The sequence below is a fragment of the Chenopodium quinoa genome, unplaced genomic scaffold (assembly GCF_001683475.1).
Source record: "Chenopodium quinoa cultivar QQ74 unplaced genomic scaffold, ASM168347v1, whole genome shotgun sequence".
Classification (NCBI taxonomy): Eukaryota; Viridiplantae; Streptophyta; class Magnoliopsida; order Caryophyllales; family Amaranthaceae; genus Chenopodium; species Chenopodium quinoa.
The window spans coordinates 98,203-113,488 of NW_018742449.1; the positions used below are offsets into that span (position 1 = coordinate 98,203).

General features: G+C 35.8%; 1 protein-coding gene across 1 annotated transcript; it reads right to left on the bottom strand.

The window, feature by feature from the left end:
• Positions 1–9,854: 9,854 nt before the first annotated feature.
• On the bottom strand, positions 9,855–14,216 carry LOC110716998 (protein trichome birefringence-like). The gene is made up of 5 exons (XM_021895645.1): positions 13,050–14,216; positions 12,180–12,372; positions 11,891–12,084; positions 11,644–11,802; positions 9,855–10,720 (listed from the first exon to the last, which is right to left on the bottom strand). The coding sequence occupies exons 1-5, from the start codon at positions 14,060–14,062 to the stop codon at positions 10,369–10,371; spliced, it is 1,911 nt and encodes a 636-aa protein (XP_021751337.1). The 5' UTR covers positions 14,063–14,216; the 3' UTR covers positions 9,855–10,368.
• Positions 14,217–15,286: the final 1,070 nt, after the last annotated feature.

Consider the following 15,286-nt stretch of genomic DNA (forward strand, 5'->3'; position numbering starts at 1 on the left):
CCTAGAACTCCTCAATGGAACGGAGAAATCAAACCTTGTTAGACATGGTTCGATCAATGATGGGTCTTAGTGAACTTCCTATCTCTTTCTGGGGACATGCGCTACAAACCGCGGCACTAACACTGAATTGAGCTCCGTCAAAAGCTGCTGAAAAGACTCCATATGAATTATGGACTAAGAAACCTCCTAGGTTGTCTTTTCTCAAGATTTGGGGATGCGAAGCATTTGTCAAACGATTAATTTCGAACAAACTTCATCCCAAATCAGACAAGTGTTTCTTTGTGGGGTATCCAAAAGAAACCAAACGGTATTACTTCTACAATAAATCCGAGAACAAAGTGTTTGTTGCTCGTGATGGTGTCTTTTTGGAGAAGGAACACCTTTCCAAAATGACAAGTTGGAGGAAAATCGAACTCGACGAAGTTCGAGAGGACGAGCAACAATGTCAACCTGATAAAATTGACAATCTAAATGCTTTGGAAACAGCCGAGAAAATTGGTCAGAATCAAACAGAATATGTAAATGCTCAACCCATTACCCTTCGTAGGTCGCAACGACCAAGATCTCAACCAGACAAATACCTTGGTATTGCCTTAACCGATGATCAGGACATCCTAGTCATGGATGGCGATGAGCCAGCGACATACAAACAAGATATGACGAGCCCCGACTCTGCTAAATGGAAAGAGGCCATGAAATCCGAGATGGACTCCATGTCTGAAAATCAAGTCTGGGACTTAAAGAATTTTCCCGAGGGTTACACACCCATTGGTTGCAAATGGATCATCAAATTGAAGACAGACAAGGATGGAAATGTATCGATTTACAAGGCTAGACTGGTGGCAAAAGTTATAGACCAATCCACGGGATTGACTTTGATGAAACCTTTTCATCAGGTGCAATGCTAAAGTTTGTCCGGATTATCCTAGCGATTGCTGCATATTACGATTATGAAATATGGCAAACGGATGTCAAAAAATTGCCTTCCTAAATGGGATTTTGGAAGAAACTGTGTACATGACACAGCCAGAAGGTTTTGTTGATCCAAGCAACGCTGGAAAGGTATGCAAGCTTAAGAAGTCCATTTATAGACTAAAGCAAGCAAGCAAAAGTTGGAATCTGCGATTTGATGAAGCCATCAGCAATTTTGGTTTTATCAAGAATCCAGATGAATCTTGTGTATACAAGAAGGTTAGTGGGAGTGACATCGCATTCATAGTCCTATATGTCGATGACATACTGCTCATTGGAAACAACGCAAAATTACTAGAGTCCGTAAAGGGTTGGTTGGGAAAGTGTTTTTCAATGAAGGACTTAGGAGAGGCACAGTACATATTGGGCATCAAGATCTACAGGGATAGATCTAAGAGGATGATTAGATTGAGCCAGAGTACTTACATTGATAAAGTACTGGCACGATTCAACATGGAGAATGCCAAAAGAGGGCATCTACCCATGTCCCATGGCGTAACTCTCAGCAAGAAACAATATCCACAGACACCTGTTGAGCGAGAGAGAATGGATCAGATTACATATGCTTCGCTAATTGGATCGAATATGTATGCCAGATATGTACTAGGCCAGATGTATCGTATGCCTTAAGCGCTATGAGCCGATACCAATCAAACCCAGGAGAGGCGCATTGGACTGCGGCCAAGAATTATCCCGAGGTACCTAAAAAGGAACAAGGATAAATTCCTGGTCTATGGTGGCCACAAAGACTTGGTTGTTGAAGGTTACACCGACGCTAGCTTCAAGACTGACAGAGACGACTTCAAGTCACAGTCAGGGTATATATTCTGCCTGAATGGAGGAGCGTTTAGCTGGAAGAATGCCAAGCAGAGCACCACTGCAGATTCTACAACTGAAGCCGAATATTTGGCTGCTTCAGAAGCCGCTAAGGAGGCTGTTTGGATTCGCAAGTTCATTAGCGAACTTGGTGTTGTGCCCTCCATCAAGGGTCCGATAGATCTCTACTGTGACAACAATGGAGCTATCGCTCAGGCTAGAGAGCCAAGAGAGCACCAGAAAATCAAACATGTCCAAAGGCGATTTCACATGATAAGAGAATGGAAATCCAAAGGTGAAATCAGAATTTGCAAGATCGGCACGGATGATAATGTGGTTGATCCTTTTACTAAACCTTTGCCTCAAGTGAAACACAACAAGCACATTGAGGCAATGGGAATCAAGCACGTCAGAGACTGGCTTTGAAATTCCCTGTACATGTGTTTTAATTAAACTCGATGTTTTAATGTAAGACACTGTATTCAAACCATTCATTTATGGAGTAATTAATTTTATGCAAAATTACTATTCACTCCATTGCTATTTAATTATGGTTTAGAATTAAATAATGAGTCCATTCGATTTATGGAAATATTCAAAACAGTGTATCAAGACCATATCTTGGATAAAGAAACACCTGTTAAGTGAACTTTGAATATTTAAATCGATAATTGTCCCTAATCAAGGTCATCTAACTGATGGACGATTGATGACCACCAGAGATTAGTGTGTAGTATGATTTACAGCACCGTTTCTTGTGCTGCAAGGACGTAAAGGTCATAAATCATTTGCACAAGTGCCAGTTCGGAACTGCACTGGAAAGACCGATGAGAGTACTTTAAGAGATTCAAAATTGTAATAAGTACATTTCTCATTATAGCTATCGGAACTCGTTTCCTCGACCATGAGCATTGTGAAGTTTTCTTGTTTGAGTACTAGTCTCTTTAATGTTGCCTAACGTCTGCCGTAACAAGGGATCATAACGGGAACACTCAGGAGATTAGGTCCTCTTAGTAAGAGAAAATTACAATGCAAGACTGGGAATGTCCCCCTATAAACAATAGGGAACATGTATTTGTTGTTTACAAGGTCGCTCGAAGAGCGAGACTGTGAAAATGCATGGTCGTGCTCAGATGGATTGTAGAAATCATCTGCTTATTGACAGTCGAATTCGGAGATCGAGAAACACTTCTGAACGAAAAAAGGATGACGATGAATCTTACCTTATAGTTCACGAAGAGACATTAAGCAACATAGGAAATAGGCTATACACTATATGCACACTTGTCCGGAAGGACAAGTGGGAGATTTAAAGGAATGGTGTCCTTCCAACAAGTGTATTATTCTGATAGAGGGTTCAGAATTATTACAGAGTTAATTCTTCAGTAAGGTCAAGTGATCGAAATGCCTAGGTGGAGGCCGCTTCCGATCAGTAATATTAAGGTATAATTAATATTACAGCTTAATCTTAACTTAACCCTTCGAGTCAAACCCAATCGAACAACCGATCCGAGACAACGAATTAATTCGAAGGATTTAATGAGAGGCGTCGGATATCGAGCCTAGGGCGTCGAGACCGAGCATCGTAAAATCACAAGCAACAAGTACGAGCATAGCCGTAGCATCACATTAACCTAGCCATGTGAGGTGCTAGGGTAAACTAGCTCATCGCAAGCCTTGGCGCACCATGTGTGTGCTAGGCGCGCCCTAGTTCCTATCGCAGCCCATCGTACAAGCACAGCACCATCGCAATGCTAGGCACTTGCGTGTGTGTGCCTGTGTGTATGGCTAGGGCTATCGCACCATCGCAGCCTTCGCATGGCATTGCAGCACCATCGCACAACCCTTCGCACAAGCACAACACTATCGCATGGCTAGGCCAGTGCGTATGTGCGTGTGCGTGTAAGGCATCGCAGCAGCAGCACTAGCCTCGTGCAGTGCATGTGCGTGTGCATGCATGCCATCGCAACATTGCTAGCACAGCACCAAGCATCGCGTGCTTGTGCGTGTGGCCGGCAAGGCAAAGCCAAGCATGTGTGGCTCGCTAGTAGCACGCATGCTGGCTGTGCGAGTGTGTGTGCGGGAAGGGCTAGGCAGCAGCACCATGCTAGCAGCACCCAGCGCCCAGCAGCTCGCAACTTGCTAGGGCCAGTGCGTGGTGGCACTGCTTGCTTGCACAGCAAGCTGGCTGGCTACCCAGCCTTGGTGCTAGGCGCCAGCTGGTAGCCTTGGCAGCCAAGGCAGGCTGCCAGCCCAGCTGTCTAAGGTGTGGCGGTTTGAGGGTGTGGGGACCAAAAGCCTCAAGGCTTCCCTTGGGGAACAAGGCAATGGGCCCCCCCAAGGGACATGGTCCTCACCTAACTCTTTCTCTCCCCTTGACACTTGTTGCATTGTGATTGCTTTGATTAATTATTTAATTTAGAATTAAATAAATTATCAAAATTGCACATGATCCCACATTAATCATGAACAAGGGTTTCAAGTCCCTTTTCCCTATAAATACCAAGGGTTTGGCATTTGGGAAAGAACACACTTGAATGGAATAGTAAAGGAAACTCCATTGTTGAGTATACCTTGAAATTCGTAAAACTCTAAGTTTATATTTTTGTCCGGGCCTCGACTAACCTTCGAGGCTTAGGAGGATCAGGTCGGGTTCGAGGGTACGAATCGTCGGAGGCCTTGCATTTGCGAGGTTCCAGTAAGAGCTCTTTTAGCGAGCGAAGCACGCGTCAAGGGTATAATTCTTAATCCCTATTTCTCTTAATTATGTATTAATTATATTTGCATGCTTTAATTGCTTTAGTTATCGGGGCGGGTCTTGGGGGGTTTCATTCCGCGTAGTGAGGGTCACTACGAAACCCTACATGATGGTCACGAAAATAGACACGTTTATGAATGGGAATATTGTGATGTCCTATTAGGGGATGCGAACTTCTAATGACGAACTTAATAAAAAGTAATGTCATTAGTTCAATTCAAAAGTACGTATACGAATCATCATAATCGAAAACAGTATCGCGCACAATTTTCCATCTTGAGCTAAGGTGGAGAGTGCAACTTAGAGAGTAGCGCCATCCACATGCTTTTTTTTTTTTGTGTGCGAAAATAAAATATACCGCACACTTTTTTTTTTTTGCGCAAGATTTTTTGAATAAGAGAAAGATAGAAGACAAGTTTTTTGATTTTTTTTTCATAAAAAAAAAAAGAAGGATTAAAGACATATTTTTTGAAATTTTTTTTTTTAAAAAAAAAGAAAAGACGAACAAAGAAAAAGTAACTGAGTTAGACAACCTTGTTAGCCAAAGAGATATTATTAGCACCTACTTAACGATTAACCTTGAAGCGGTAATATCGTTCTCTCCGTATGACATTGCTCGTAACGAGTCAAAATAACATTGAACAGTGGACGCGTGCAAGAACCAAGTTGCGCGGAAGAGCCGCGCGCAACTTCTGGACTTGCGCTTGGAAGGCGCGCACAACTTTGACAGTTGCGCGCGCCACCTGGCATGTTCGACATTTTGAATTTTTTTTTTTTTATTTTTTTTTTTATTTTTTTTTTTGTCAAATTGTCAAACCACATTTTTACGAATTTTTTTAATATCTCTAGGTAACAAGTTGGAATTAATTAGATTAGACACGAAGAATATAAGCACATATTCATGTAATCACATAACCACATAAAAGGAACCGTCAAAGCATACAATGCATTCTATGGTCAAGGCTTGGGTGTTTAAAGGTACCATATCTTAAGAACGATGCACGAATCAATCACTCAACGTGTTGACCCAATATTTTGTTGGCGATATGGGTGGGATGATTGTTATTGATTTCGGGATAGAAGCCTAGTGTTGGCGACCCCTAGTCAATGAGTCAATCCCCGTTGGTTATAGTGTGCTATGATTATGCATGATGCAATGTTGATTATTTGGTTTTTACTTTTGTGAAAAAGGAAGATATTATGCGTTCAAGTCTCACTCTCTAACTAGAGATTATCCAAGTTAGCCTTCGTTACAACTCATAGGTAACCTAAGCTGGAAACCTTGAACCACAACCAAAAGCTAATCTTGTAACCTCTAAGTCCCCACTTGAGTCGCCACTATGAGGAGGGTAGCCCGTCGCCCATTTTCTCAATGTCCATGGCCCTTTAAAAGCCTAAGAATTTACACTTTTGAAGGTGTATTAGGATTTGAATTCCTGACTGTTTGGGGGACCTTGAATTACAATTGTTTCTATAATTACGCTTTTTTATAAGAAACTAATAGAGAGTCACCAATGAGTTTTAGGAAAACTCATAAACCTTGTTCATGCCTTTCTCCCAAGTAGAGTTCAAGGGATATTTAGCACGAATCATAAGTTTACCCATGCCCAAATTGGTCTACTTGTACTAGAAATGAGTTCGGGAGCAAGGGTACTAAAATAACGTTTCCTTTAGAGGAGAATCGCTATTCTAGCCCAAGTGCGGCCTCTACTAGCTCTTCCTTTTTCACAATTTCATCACCAAACAATATATGCAACGTGATACCTAACACTAAGTTAGTTGATTTTATTTACATGCGTCAATCACATAAAGATTACATTGCAATAATTGTCGTTATTCTTATTTATTCCAAATTCGTGAAAAGAACAATAAATATTCTCCTTGACTTAGGTGATAAAATAAAAATTAATTATTCAATTCTAGTCTTTAATTAATGCAAAAATACTATGTGAAATTAATTAATTAAAGTTTATTTAAAGTGATCAATCAACACTAATTAATCAATTAAAGTTATTTAAACAAGAAAAGAAATGTGATTTATCTAAGTGCTCAGGAAACTAACATTTTTCTTTACTTGCTTAGATCTCCGTTTTATATGTTTATGGACATTCTTTCTTCTTCGTACCTCCAAGGACTTCAAATGGATGGATAAGGGTTGAAGAGTATTTAGGAAGAAAGGAGAAAAGTAGTATGATAGTAAGAGAATTTGAGAGATTAGGGTTTTAGAATTCTAGGTTTTTTTTAATTTTGATTTTCTGTTGTGTTTAGGGCTAAACAAAGACCCTTATTTATAGGCGTAGGAATCTAGGTTTAGGGTTTTAGAGCCACGCCGTCAGCTGGATACTTTCCAATAAAGGCATCTGATTAAGGCAAATAAGATATCATTATAAAGCTCTTAATGTCTACTTTCCAATGCCGTTAGGATTAGGTTAAAATCAGTTATGGATGAAAAGATATGGCCGTTTAAGTGCAAGGGTGTCAGTTTTAGGGCCCGGTTTAGTATTTTGATGATAACTTCTTCATTTTAACTTGAAATGGGGCTTATAATATACCGTTGGAAAGCTCTTTGAAAGTCCAGTTGTATAGGCCTTGAAATGATATTAGGTGGTTAAATGTTCTGGTTGGCTAGGTTTTTAACAATGTAAGATCCATTTGATCCAATCATTGCATATAACGCATTTAGATACGTTATTAATCAAGATTAAACATGTATGAGCACGTTTTAGGCTTAATTAGTAAGTGGACTAGGCTCTAAGATAATTTGGTCTCAAATATGGGTTTTAACTTACTTCATAATACATTTTGAAGTCCATAAACGCTTTAACTTTGATCTAGCATGAAGAACGGATTTAGTAATATTATCGCACTTCCCGTCGGGACAGGAGGCCAAAAGTAGGTGTCTACAGGACCCAATATGATATCCAATAATAAAAATTTTAGACTTTATAATATAGCTATTATGATATCATTCAACACTAATTAACAATAATACCACATGATCATGACCAAATTTCTAATAATATTACTAATCATTTAAATTATGACGTCATTATGAAGTAAAGTATGAGTTTAGATTTTGGATAAATAGATTTAAGTAGGAAAAACAAAGAAAAAATTGCATAACGGGTCAGATCGGATAACCATTAATTTTAAAATGATACCCAATAACCATACCCGATAACAAATTATCGGATCGGGAACCCAAACCGTTATGGTTATCAGAATGGGTACCCTAATTTTCTGTTACGATTACGGTTCGGGTTTTCGGTTTTTCAGATAATTTTGCTCAACCCTATTCTAAGGTCCATTTTCCTTGGTCAATAGGTCAAAGTCAAGATAGAAAGGTCAAAATTTTAAATTTTGGGTGTTATAGACTAAGGGTGAGCAAACCGGGTACCCGATCAAAATTTAAGGTACCGGACCCGGTATTGGTTGGAAATAAGTCCTAAAATTTGGAACCAGAATTAGAATTGGTTTAACCGGGCCCTAAAATTTAGGAATTGGAATTACAACCACCGGGTACGGGTTCCGGGTACCCACTTATTTATATAATTGTTAAAATTTAATACAAATTATGATACTTATTTTTAGTCTATTTTGATTTATAGCATTTAATATTATATGTATATATGCATTAAGATATTTAAATTATGTTAGGTATTAATAATATGTTTTTTATTTTACTAACTAGATGCCTTCAACTTATTTTTGTTTTTTTTAAATATTATTAGTTGAATATATATATTCGGTAACCGATCGGTTCCGGTCCAAAAAATTGAGAATTGGAATTGGAACCGGTTGCAACCGGTTCCTTAGTTTATTACCCAGAATTGGAACCACCGGGTTCGATTCCGGTTTTGAACGCACCGGTTCCAGTTCTAATTTCGGGTATCCAGAATTTTTACTCACCCCTATTATAGACGTATATTCAACCTTGATAAAAAAATGTCAAAATGTTACCATTATTTCGAAAGAAAGAGAGTTCATGAAAGCTTACAATCTTTTTATACGCGCTCTACCTCTTCCTCAAAAAAAAAAAAGAAAAAAGCTTACAAGCTTTTATACGCGCTCTAGCTCTTCCCTCCAAAAAATAAAAAAAAAATTGCGCTCTAACTCTAATAGTCTAGTGTACTTTACACAAGTCTTTACTCACATACTAACCCAATAAATAAACAAAATTAAGAATGGTAATCTCCCACATAATCACATGATGTGCATTTAAATTTGGTGGGCCATGCTTGCTTTTTGGTTACATTTTAAGGTGTTTCCAGGATGTTACTCGAATAACTCGATCCATTTTGCCGTCGGTGTGCCCATCTTGAATAGGTTCTTAGGACTTGCAATTAACATTCTATTAAAGTATTAATAGATCTTATTCAGATATTCTATAAGGCCCATTCACTTTACTTTATTTTTGCTGAGAAAATTATTTTTATTCAATTTAAATTATTTTTGCTGAACTTAAATTATTTTTACTAAACTGAAATTATTTTTACTGATTTTCTATTATATTTCTTCTTTAAAGTTACCTAAATTTATTTTTACTGTACTTAATATTATTTTTTTAAGGTGAAATGAACAGGGCCTAATATGGAGATTCAAAATGTGTTTAAATTAGTTTTAATATAAACAATATTTATATAAGTAGAATTTTAAACAAAAGGAAAATCAATATTATTGTTGTTTTAAATCTACAATATTAATACCGAATTTATATGAAGTATAAGTTCCTGTTCACTTCACCTTAAAAAATAATATTAAGTAAAAATAATTTCAGTTCAGTAAAAATAATTTCAATTCAGTAAAATTCAGTAAGTTTAAAGAAGAAATATAATAGAAAATCAATAAAAAATAATTTCAGTTCAGCAAAAATAATTTCAGTTCAGTAAAAATAATTTATGTTCAGCAAAAATAATTTCAGTTCAATAAAAATAATTTAAGTTCAGCAAAAATAATTTCAATTTAATAAAAATAATTTCAATTCAGCAACAATAAGGTAAAAACGGAGCCTAAACATAAATAGTGAATTTTGTACCGAATTTTAGCTCATGGTCTACCACTGATTTCCCTTTTGTTTGGTTTATGCATTTCATGCCGACTAAATATAAACAAAATTTTAAGTGGAAGAATCAAATTTAATAGAGAGTGATTGATTGCGCCAATCAACTTGAAATATACCAAAAAAAAATAAAGGCTCTCGCAAATGCGGAAATGGCTATAAATAAGCTTATAAGCCTAAAGGCTAGAGGGTATGCACAATACAGTACACTCAAGTGTACAACAGAAAATTGCCAATAACAAAAGAGAATGAAGAAAAATACTACACTTGAAACAGTTTATTAGTAGTGAACAAACTAAAATAATCATAATGTACAGATGTATATTCTATGCTTTTGGAGATAACAATAAATTACACGATTAGTCAACGTCACCAAAATTGCCAACTTCATCTTTTAAATCACCGACACAAATCAGCCAAATACTTTCATAAAGGGAATTTCTATGTCCACTCCCAAAATCCCTTCTAACACACCACCTAGCGCGAACACAATTGTGAATTTTACAAAGCGAGTGTAAAAGATGTTTTTGAGAGTGAATATAGCAATTTCCCTAACAAAGAGCTAGTAGTACAAGGGGACCTATTTACTTCTCTCATCTTTGTATTTCATAGATAATTTATTTATCGAAACAGGTTTAAAAAAATGAAAGTATTCACCTGAGTTTGAAATAAGCACAGGCAAAACTCTTGGATTTAACGTTTGTGTAACTAAGTTGTGGTGCCTGAAGGGACGAAAATGTAAGCAGGTTTGTGTTGTACTGCCTTACGTTCTGTTCTTTTGTTGTTCTTGGTATTGCCTTCTTACCATTTCCGCGAAGAGAAGCTCGTTCCATGAGTCAGGAACTCCTGGAAGGCACCAATGACTGCAATCTTGAAATTTCAATGGCGTTTTCTTCTCTTCAGTGGAGAGACGTTGCTTCCGGTAGACTGATGGGTGTGCATCTTTCCTATAATCTGTCAATTTTGTGATATTTAGGTAGGAAATAGGGGTTTTCATGCCCCTCATTACCGTCTCAAAAACTTTCATTTTCCATGGGTATTTCTCTAGGTAATTGTCATTTGTAATGGGTTCGGTCTCGCTGTCACATTGCCCCCCAGAATTCCATTGCCCACCTCTGCAAACAGAAAGAGGAAACATAATTCATAATTGGTTACCTTTTGCTTTTCAAGTTCTATATGGGAAAAAATACATCGTAAATAAAATTCATTGATAAGATATGACATTGATATACCATTAGAAAATATCATCATAAAATTCATGTGAATTATATCAAACTAAGGTTCCAACTTCAAATATGTGATTGAGCTATAATTAAAATAGTAGCTAGTTCTCTTCACCTACTCGAATGTACTACTTTTAATACAGATATTCGCTGATAAAAATAGGACTTTGCTTGTGGAATCTGAAATCATAACTCACTTATTACCAAATTCATCAAAATTGGTTATGTCGATAAAAACTGATTTTCATTAGTTGCAGAGAACAAGGCATGTGTAAGTAAGCTTTCACTAGTGAGTAATAACTTTGTAATTAAGGCAAAACCCATTCAAGAGGTAACCCTTTCAATAATTCATCAAGTTTAGACGCTTTTGATTGTCTAAGTTTCAACCCATAAGCATTTGACCTAGGGGTATGACTATTGGTTTCTCTTCATTTGACTAACAAGTTATGTGTCGTAAGAGTCTACTTGATCGAATGATAGTTATATACTCCTGGTTCTATATAATGATCACTTTTTGTTTATTAACTTATCGATCAGAATGTTGATCATGGGCAAGGTTGGTAGTAAACCTATCGATCAGAATGTTGATAATGGGCAATGTTGGTGGTAAACCTGTGATCATAATATAACATGTTCTATGAATATACAAATGACCTAACTAGAAAATGTACACGGTCCACATAATAGAAAGGGGAATGAGCATGCCTATTCTATCAAATATTACCATCATGAAAAAATGAGTGACAATACTACTAATTAGATACAAGAACATTAGAAAATATTGAATATTATGATGATATTGGGTTCAAACAGACCTGAAATGTGTACTGGAATAGCCGCGGAAGAAGACATGCGTCTTTTGGGGATCAACATTGTTGTCAACCCATCTACCCCAAGTTGTTATAGCTTTTCGAAACGCCTCCTGAACATCCAATTGTTTGTAGACGTTGCTGCCTTCTTGGTAATAATCTTCCCTGCCATTTGAAATCAAACAAATTTAACCTCAAGTAAAAAGAGACAATGTGTGTACAATGATGATAAGAAAAAGAGCAATTTAGGTACCCCTTTGATGTCTTCTCATGCGTCCACCAATGCCCGGTATTAAAAATTACAATGTCTGCACTCTTGAAGTGTTTGGAGTCATTGACCACGAGATCAAGTCGAAGAGTTTCCTTGGTTGTTCCATTCTTGTCTTTGAACTCCCATTCTTGGACTAAGAAAGGAGCTACAAAGAACTCTACGGTACAATTATAATCCTACTCAAACACCCAAAGTAAGCCGAATTAGTTCAACAATCGCAAAACTCAAAACATAGAGAGAGGATAACTAAAATTAAGAGGACAAAACTTACTTTGAATACAAAAGTGTAAGAAGCTTCATTCCGAAAATAATGCCTGCCAGAAGCTTCATAAACGTTCTTCGGATTTTTGGCGGAGTTCTTAAGAATGCAAACCAAGGATTCCCACATATTTCGATTCAGCGAATCTCCAACAAAAACTAGTCGCTTTCCCCTCAATAACTTCAACATTTTCCTTCCATCCAATCTGTAGAGTTCATCCAATCAAAGCGTCGGTGAACAAGTAATTTCAGTTGAAAAAGAAAGATATAGTCAAGTAGTTTGAATACTTCAGCAAGTTTACTCAACTCAATCCAAACAAACATACATTCAATTCAAATTGAAATTAAGATGAAAAACAATAGACTATTAAACTTCAATCAACAAGATTGAAATTTTAACATAATTAGTCAAAAGTCTAAAACTAATCAAAATTTAATCCTTCAAAAATCAGGAAGATCGAATTTTCAGGAACAAAATAAACAAAATCACAATCTGTTGCGCAAAATTAAAGTCTCCAAAATCATAATTACTGATAATGTCACAGACATTAATTTATTTACCATATAAAATTCAAGTAAAATCAAACAGATCCAAAACTGCCAAGAAAAAAAAAAAAAAAAAAAAAAAAAAAAAAAAAAAACATTATTCCCATTAACCTTAACTTATGATCTAGCATCAATATTTTAATCGACCAAATTTGACAAAGAACATACTCATATCACACACATTCAAACATTTATGGAAAAAACTTATTCAATGTGATACCAAAAAAAATCATATCATATGAAGCAAAAAAGGTAAATTAGCAAATAATTTACTAAAAAAAAAAAATATACCAAAAATATGAAGGCATTAAAAATAATAATTAAGCAAAAAAATTACCTAGGCAATGTGCAACCTTTAGGCTTCCATTTAAGCTTTTGATAGTCATTATCAGGTCTACCATTAAGAAAACAATTAAATTGTTCATCAATTAGTTTACATGATCCGGGTTTATAAAGCGGGTATGATTCATCTCTAACCCATCCACCATCATACAAATCACAACCAATTAATGATGCAACCAAACTCTTCTTTTCATTCCCCTGTTCATGAACTTCCCCTGAAACGACACCGTTTTCATTGTGATTGCTGCTGTTACTATTATTATCCTCTTTCTTTGGCAATGAAGTTGGGAAATCTTTCACTTCTTCCCCACTTCCTTTCGCACTCGTCGAATTCGTTATCGTTTCGATACTCGAATTCGGTGTAATGGGAGGGATTTGAGGGGGAGATACTACTACACTAGTACTCTGATTCCTCTGCTTTTCAGAAACAGGAGAAATTTTTGGTGAGATTTGAGGAAGAATTACACTACTCTGATTAGTCTGCTTTTCGGGGTAATCTGTATTATTACTGGGGTTTATTTTTTCATCTTGTTTTGGTAAAATTGGAGAGATTTCAGGGGAGATTTGAGGCAAATTTGTGGTATTTTGGGGAATAATATCAGTATAATTAGGGTTAAAGTTTTGAACTTTATCAGGAGGAACTTGGGTATCTGTCAAATTATCTGTAAAATTTGAAAAGGGTGATTGAAATGAATCAAAATTTTGAGATCTAGAAGAATTAATTTCAGTAGAGAAATTAGAGGGAAAATCAGATCTGGGAGATTGATCAGTAAAATTAGGAGGAGAAGTAGAATTAAGAGTAAAATAATTGAAGAACCAAGTAGAAGAAGAAGTATTGGTTGAAGAAGGAGAAAAGGCTAAGAAAACAGTAAAAGCAATGAAAACAAAGACAACTCCATAAACAAAAGCAGAGGTTTTTCTGGTTTTGAAGAGAGAAAAATAGCCTTTGAAATCTGTAGTAATGTTGTTATTATTTGGGACTAATTGGTATTTTGTGGATTCTGCCATTGTTGAAGGGTTTGTTGCTTAACTGTTTTGGAGGAGAGAGAAAGAGAGTTGGGAAAAAAAGAAAAGAGACGAGAGGAGAGAGAAAAGTGAAAGGGGTTTATGGGTGGGAGAGTATAATTAGTGGACTATGAAGACGAGTGTCAACAGTTCAACACATACTCTTAAACACTTCCAGTTAATTGGCATACTAGTAAAACACATAACTCAACTCTAATAATGAGTTGGATCGCGTTTAGTTTGTCGGGTTTCTTGATCTTATTATTCTGAATAATGATGGAAATTCTTCTTGATCTTATTATTTGGGGTAATGCTATAGGGGTATATACAAGCATTTATAATATATATATATATATATATATATATATATATATATATATATATATATATATATATATATATATATATATTTAAGTATTAACTTGAAAATTTATCGACAATTTATGAGTAAATTGGTGTAATTAATATTTATTTATTGTTTATTCTTTTCACTTTTAGCTTCTTGTATGCAGCTCTTAGGGCTACATTTATCTTCTTCCTATTATTAAATATGTTAAGAACCCTGATTTTTTTTGGTAAAAGGTAAAAACTGTAGATCTTTTTGGGGCGTTAATCAGATAAGGTAACAATCATTATTCAGATTGACGTGTGATTTTGACATGCATTTTAAGATTAATACTTATTTCGTTTTTTTAAATTGAACCATTTAATTGGGGCATGAGCTTTAAGAAAAAGTGTAAAAGATGGAGTATGCCAAAAGTGTCCATGTGTTTAAAATTAAAAAAAAAATAAAAAGGATAGAAAAGATGAAGTAATAATGGTTGTTATCACATGTGACCAAGAGTAGATAGGGAATTTTGTGTATGAACTCAACCAAAAAATGAAAAATCATACCTTATAGGAAAATGGTGCAATTAATATGCAACTTCGAAAAGAAAAATGGTGCAATTAAGGAAAAAAAAAAACAAAAACAGAGGAAAGCCTTGTTCACTTCACCTTATTTTTGGTGAGCTGAAATTATTTTTACTAAAACGAAATTTTAATTGTTGAACGTAAATTATTTTTATTGTATTGCAATTAATTTTACAAAATTGAAATTATTTTTGCTGAACTGAAATTATTTTACCGATTCTCTGTTATATTTCTTCTTTAAAGTTACTGATTTTTACTAAACTGAAATTATTTTTACCATTGGCGGACTTACATACAACTTAGTGGAGTCAAGTG

Bases quoted from the DNA above. Each gene is read 5' to 3' on its own strand.
- LOC110716998 (XM_021895645.1), bottom strand. From the start codon at position 14,062: ATGGCAGAATCCACAAAATACCAATTAGTCCCAAATAATAACAACATT. The intron at 12,085-12,179 runs GTAAGTTTTGTC...GTGTTTGAGTAG, and splicing joins CTTACACTTTTGTATTCAAA to GATTATAATTGTACCGTAGA. The intron at 11,803-11,890 runs GTACCTAAATTG...TTCAAATGGCAG, and splicing joins CATGAGAAGACATCAAAGGG to GGAAGATTATTACCAAGAAG.